General features: G+C 37.9%; 1 protein-coding gene across 1 annotated transcript; it reads right to left on the minus strand.

Annotated features, from left to right (window-relative positions):
- Positions 1–1,899, minus strand: LOC114194940 (uncharacterized). The gene is made up of 6 exons (XM_028085342.1): positions 1,873–1,899; positions 1,518–1,788; positions 1,328–1,424; positions 1,062–1,183; positions 197–282; positions 1–105 (listed from the first exon to the last, which is right to left on the minus strand). The coding sequence occupies exons 1-6, from the start codon at positions 1,897–1,899 to the stop codon at positions 1–3; spliced, it is 708 nt and encodes a 235-aa protein (XP_027941143.1).
- Positions 1,900–6,427: the final 4,528 nt, after the last annotated feature.

A 6,427-nucleotide genomic window follows, 5' to 3' on the forward strand; every position in this document is an offset into this window, starting at 1 on the left:
CTATTCAAGTTTAAAGGTCTGATCATTCCTACTCTCGATTATAAATAACAGACTTTTATCCACCAGTTCAGCAAATTCCTTTGCCAAATGTTCAGAAACAAAATTCTAGATATAGAAAAAAAGTTTATATCATTTTGAAAAGAAATATGCAACCAATAATAGAAATAAATGTCTTTGTTCAGAAACAACATTCTACCTTATCATGACCCTGCAATATATTTGCACAACCTTTGTTTATAAGGGCAGTTGCATCTCCATCAAACAACACAAATGTTGTTGAATCTGATGAGTCAATGACTCAAATTTTAACCCTATATTTGACAAATTATTACACATAAATTAAAATTTAATAGTTACAACTAACATTAAATTAAAAGTAAAATAAAATGAATATTAAGACATTAATTTAATATTATCTTGGAAAAACTTTGATGACATGTTTATTACACTTCTCGCAAAAAAAAAAAATCTTAGAATTTGGATAAACATCCTTGTTACAAACACAAGCAGTATACCACCAATCTTCCTCGATGACAATATGTTTAATGGTTCCAAACACAAGCGGTTACCTTTGAATGACATAAAAAATTTTAGATAATTCATTATGTTAAAAGAAAATATAGAACTAATCACATGTTATTACCTGTTTACAATCTTTGAGACCTTATATGTCATTTCTAGGTGTAAGGCTTAAGAACTCATCTTCAACATTATATTTAAAGTTTTGTAAAAGCTGATTTAAGCCTTGTGATGAAGATTAAGTGTTTTCAAACATTCTGTAAAGTAATAAAACATAGTCAAAACATGACATATAACAATATATTATCTATAAAATGTAATATGTATATGTAAATTTCAACATTTCAAAATTCGTTAAATATACAAATAACATACCTAGATTTTAGTTCAGATGCCTCTTTAGAATCAACATTATACTGTATTCTAGTGCAATACTTAAAATTATGGACTTGACCTTATCTATATTACAAATATAACAAAACTAAAAAAAAAAGTCATAATAAAGAAAAAATATAAGGATATGATGAATATTAAAATTATACCTTGAAAGCTTTTAACTTTAGCAAACTCTATACTTATTACAACATTTTGTACTTCTCCAATGGAAAGAAAACCATTCAGTTTATCAACATAAGTGCCAAACAAAGTACACTCAATGCGAAACCTACAATTTACATTCACGTTTAAAAAAATTAGAAGTTTTATGTCAGATACCAAAAATATATATATATATATATATATATATATATATATATATATATATATATATATATATATATATAGATACAAGTTTTGAAATATATATTACCCATCAGATTCTATGGCAATGACATTCAATTTTGTTTTATTTTCATCTACTTGCAGCTCTCTTTCAGTTCCAACCCCTACCAGTACTCTTAAGATATCTACATAATAACAAGATTCAATGATTTAAATTAAATAATAGTAAGAAAAAAAAATAAAAAATGACCATAGATAGTTATTACATATAAACTTACTTACTAAATAATCTTGGTCAAACTCAATGGAAGATAATACAGACAAAGGTATGTAATCATGTTTGATATCTGGAACCAACTTCGCATCAAGCAAAGTAACTTTTGTTCCGAACTGAAAATTGATCTTATAAGGATGGTGTGATGTTCGGTATATTCCCCCATTTGGAGTAGTGCTGAAATTTTGGATTCCATACACCTTGCCTTCAGATATCTCATTCTGAAATTTGTAAATAAGAGTACGTCGAATGGAAGCATGTATTTTGCCTCCCTCCTGTAAAATATGCACAAAAATCAAATATTAAAAATATAATGAAGTATTCATTGAACATGTTACAAAATAGTAAGTTAATATTACCTGTTTGTCTTGAAAAACTAACTCCATAGAGAAATGACACTTTTGTTTACTAAAGTCTGGAATAAACCATGATCGTATGACCTTAGCAATGATGTTCCAGTTCTCTTTGGTTGGAGTAACTTCACTTATGTTATGTGAAAACTATAGATGTCAAATAATATCTCATGTTTTATACAAATAGATGAAAACAAAACTCTTTATAAATATGCAAAAATACATTTCATAAAACTCATTAAAGTGGTCATTGAAATACAATTCTGGAAAAATTGATCATTTGGAAATACTGTAGTGAAAATATTTGAAAGAGATATCATTGTCAAGAAAAGCAATCTAACTTACATGGAAAAAATAATGCTTTCTAGTCAACAAATTTCTGAACAGATGAAAGCTATTTTGAACATATGAAAGAAAGCCATAAACCCTAGTTCTAAAACAAAAATACATGTAGTTCATACCTCCAGAAAAGTACATCTGCTGAAAAGTATTGGTCAAGTGATAAAAGCTTGTTAAAGAAGCAAAGCAAAATATATTTGAAAAGGAAACACAAACTAACTGACATGACATTAGTTACCTGCACAATTCGTGGGAGATCAAACAAATTTCTTGAGTAGTGTAAATTATGATATACATTAGAATACTAAAACATAACTATTACGTCAAAAGATTTTGTTTTTTAAAGTCTTCATCAATATGTAACCAAAAGTAACTATTACTTTTATTAATTGAATGAATAATAAATAAAATAAGGAATTAAAATCAAATCTATGCACCACAATTAGAAAAAAAATGGTGGAATTTTGGTAAAAATTTTTTGTACCTGTTCGAAAGTTGTTCCTGGAGAGAACAAACAAGATAAGTTAGGCACAAACGTCACCTTACCCGTGTAGTCCGCTATCTCCTCAGTTGGCCTCTTCCCGGTTGGTACGTGTCGGCTTGGACCCAGAAGGGGTTACCTGCAGAAGGGACTCTGAAGCTCAAGTGAGTCAAAGCTCTTAAAAGGTCAAATAAGGTGATTAATGGAGTAATGAATGCGTACCTTTAATTACTGGGGTCCACGTGTATTTATATAGTATTAATTATGTCTGGTTATGCCATGGGTTTGGGCCCTAACCTAGGCCCTTAGGTGGACCCATTGAATACTAGGGGGCTTTGATTTTGCTAAGTATATTGGGGTTGCCGGCCTAAGCCGACTACTTTCCTTGGTGTTTTGTGTTGCTCATGTGCTGTCTTAGGCAGGTTTTCCTCTAGATGTTTAGGTTACCAGTTTAGGCCAGTTAGGCTTAGGTTAGCCCAACCTAGGATGATTACTTGAATGCTTTGGTATATAGGTATCGTTTTATTGTTTTATTATTATTTTGTTGAGTTCGCTTGGTGTGGTACACCAATCCCCTAGCCTTGGCCGATATAGGTGTCGGTCAAGGGTGATATGTGTTGATATGTTAGCGGGGCTGACTAGGTGTGGTACACCAGTCGCCCAGCCTTTAAGTGTGATGAACAGTGTTAAGGCTAAAGGCGAGAAAGGGTTAATGGTAGGTGAAGGGATGTTAGGGGTCAAATCAAGGGGTTTTTGCGCCGTCGTTTTTAAGACTCGTCTTTTGGAATGATTGTGTTGGTTGGTATGGGTTGTTATTTTGGTGGGAAGGGGTTTTTGCCGTTTGGGATTCTGACCTATAAATGTGGATTTTAAAACGAGTAAGGGTTTATTGGTTCATTTGCGAGAATTTCCAGTCAGAGATCTTGTGTGCGTTTTCTTGTCCGACTAGTTCCCAATTCCAGCCGACATCTTTCCAGAAAAAAGAGAAAAGGTATGTCTAGTAGTGATAGCATGTCATTGTCTTCGTCTAGTAGTGAGAGTATAGAGTTTGGGAGGAGTAGAGGTAGACATGTTGAAGAGGAGAGCACCAGTTCTAGGGGGTATGGTAGGCGAAATCCCTATGGAAACGGTGAGGGAGGTCCGAGAAGACCCCCCAGAGGAGTTGGTGGAGAGTAACTAGCCGACCAAGGGCGGTTACGGGTGGGTAGCTGCCGACATTCGTAATCAATCATCCTTATTTCTGTGGTCTCGCCTGTTGAACTCTTGGCTGAATTATACACCTGTTATCGCAAAAGGTGTAAACGGGGGTATTGTTTCCCTGGAGAGGGTGAGCGCCATCGACCGTGTGTGTCACAGGCAAGAGGGGGCAACCAAGAAGTTCTTCTATATGTACATGTGCCACTTTTCTCAACTACATCGGTTGCCGCTGGACGATTTCACTATGGGTGTGTTGCGCGCGTTGAACGTTGCACCTACACAGCTGCACCCAAATAGTTGGGCTTACATGCAAGCCTTCCGCATTTTGTGCCAATCCCTATATTTGCAGCCTTCTCCTTACGCATTTCTGTACTTCTATGATACTAGGCCCCGCCAACCGACTACTTGGCTATCTCTGATAAGTCGTCCCAACATCAGCAGATTGGACGCATTTTCCCAATCCTTCAAGCATTTTAAGGACGGATACTTCAAAGTTGTGGTGAAGGAAGAGGGCAAGCCCTATTTCTTGAACGCAGATGGGAGTACGAAGTTCCCGTTTAGCTGGACGGGGACCCCCTCTTGGTATAAGGATATGGGCACCGACGAGTTGTCGACGGGGGATAAGGAGGTGGTGGAGACCTTGATGAAGTTTGTTGATAAGTTGCCCACTAAGGGCCTAGTTAGAGTTTATAATTCGGCGCACCCGATTATTGATATTGAAGGTATCTGTTTGTTACTTAAATTGTGTTAATGATTCTAAGTTGTTTTAATCGGGGTTGAATATGTTATTGTAGGGCACACGGCGCAATCGGGGAAGAAGAATTTGGCGCTCTTCTAGTCGTTGAGGAAAGAAATGGATGTTAAAGCCAAGGCAGCTGGGAAGACTGATGTTCCCAACCTGCAGGAATCAATGGTCGAGGTACACGTGCACGGCGGGACGAAGAGGGAGGCCGAGTTGCCGCCTCGACCCCGTAAGGGGAAGGATGTGAAAAAGGTGAGGGCAGCATTACTCGGGGCGGGGTCAGCTAGTGGGTCGGGGTCGGTCAGTGGGGCGAAGGGACCGGAGTCCGGCTTGATCGAGTTGTTGGAGATATCTGTCAAAAAAGATATTGCGATCAACCTCCCAGATACCATCATCAACTCCATTGATGGTATGGAGGCGGATCATATTGTGAGGACGATGGTTGAGTTTGGAAGCAAAGCATTGATATTAAGTTGTCGTGTTGGGTCTCTATATCGATGGGAAGTAAAGGAGGGAGGTAGGGAAAGAGTGGAAGAGTTGCAGGGAAAGGTGGACAAGTTTGAGGAGGAGAGGGCCGCGTGGAAGAAAGAAATGGATAGTTGGGAGGAGGAGAGAAAAAGGTTCGGAACATGGAAGGTTCACTGTCTGAACTCAGAGGGAAAATTGAACAAGAAGATAAAAGATTTGGAGGCAGACTACGATGAGCTGAAAGAAAAATATGATGGTGTTGTAGGTGAACTTGATGACTTGAAGAATTACATCATCCAAGAGCATATCAACGGCTTTGAGAAGGGTTTGCGGCAGACAACCTTTTTTGACCAAGATGTTGACGCCGCAGACTCAAAATTTGATATGAACAAGGATGTTGTTGATGGGAAGCTTGTCAAGGAGGTTGAGAGCAGTCCGGACGAGGAGGCGAAGAAGGAGGCGACCGAAGAGGAGAAAGAGGCGGATGATGCCGCGGAGGTGGCCCATGATGCAACAGAATAGGACTTTGATTTTTAATGATTTAAAAATATTATTGAGCCTATGTCTGTAATAATTGCTACATTATGTTCGTGATACTTGGTACATTGCTTTTGCGTTTATGTTTAATGTGATTGATTTTTTGTTTGCTATTTTGTGTACTGGATGATGATGATTTGTGATGTATGTTATGTTTGGCGAAATCGATTGCATGTTAAAGGTGTTTGACCCAGGCCGCTTACTTGTGGTAAGGGTGTTCAACCCAAGCCGCTTACTTGTGGTAAGTGTGGGGAACTTAAACGAATTTACCACGAGTTAAGGGTGTTCGACCCAGGCCACTTACTTGTGGTAAGGGTGGGGAACTTAAACGAATGAGAAGTCAAATTGAGAGCAGTCATAAAGTTGGGAACCCTTTGTATTATTCATTGAATCTGGGGTGCCTCGTTAAAACCTCCCTGGCCAAAACCCTTCTTAGGGAAAAACGACCAGGTGAGAAAAAGGAGTACACCCAGGGTTACAAGTATTTGGTTCAATACAGTATACATTTAACTAAATTAGAATTTGAGGTGGGACACATTCCAAGTGTTGGGTATTTCTTCCCCAGATAAATGTTCCAAGCGATAAGCTCCTCCTCTTGTGTCTTCACGTATGCGGTATGGGCTGTCCCAGTTGGCGGAGAACTTGCCATCCTTCTTTCTTGCCCTGTTGGCCATTTTCCATACTAAGTCTCCGCTTACAAACGATCATGGACATAGGTTTACGTTATACTTTCTGGCAGCTCTTCGTTTAGCGGCTAAGTTACGTATATGGGCTTTTTCCCTGAGTTCGGGTAGGAG

Source organism: Vigna unguiculata, chromosome 8 (genome assembly GCF_037176805.1).
Source record: "Vigna unguiculata cultivar grain cowpea cultivar isolate G323 ecotype 2 chromosome 8, ASM3717680v1, whole genome shotgun sequence".
Classification (NCBI taxonomy): domain Eukaryota; kingdom Viridiplantae; phylum Streptophyta; class Magnoliopsida; order Fabales; family Fabaceae; genus Vigna; species Vigna unguiculata.

Coding starts and splice junctions, on each gene's coding strand:
- LOC114194940 (XM_028085342.1), bottom strand. CDS start 1,899: ATGGAGTTAGTTTTTCAAGACAAACAG. Junction 283..1,061: donor TAAAGTTAAAAGCTTTCAAG/GTATAATTTTAA, acceptor TTGACTCATCAG/ATTCAACAACATTTGTGTTG. Junction 106..196: donor TATTGCAGGGTCATGATAAG/GTAGAATGTTGT, acceptor TTCTATATCTAG/AATTTTGTTTCTGAACATTT.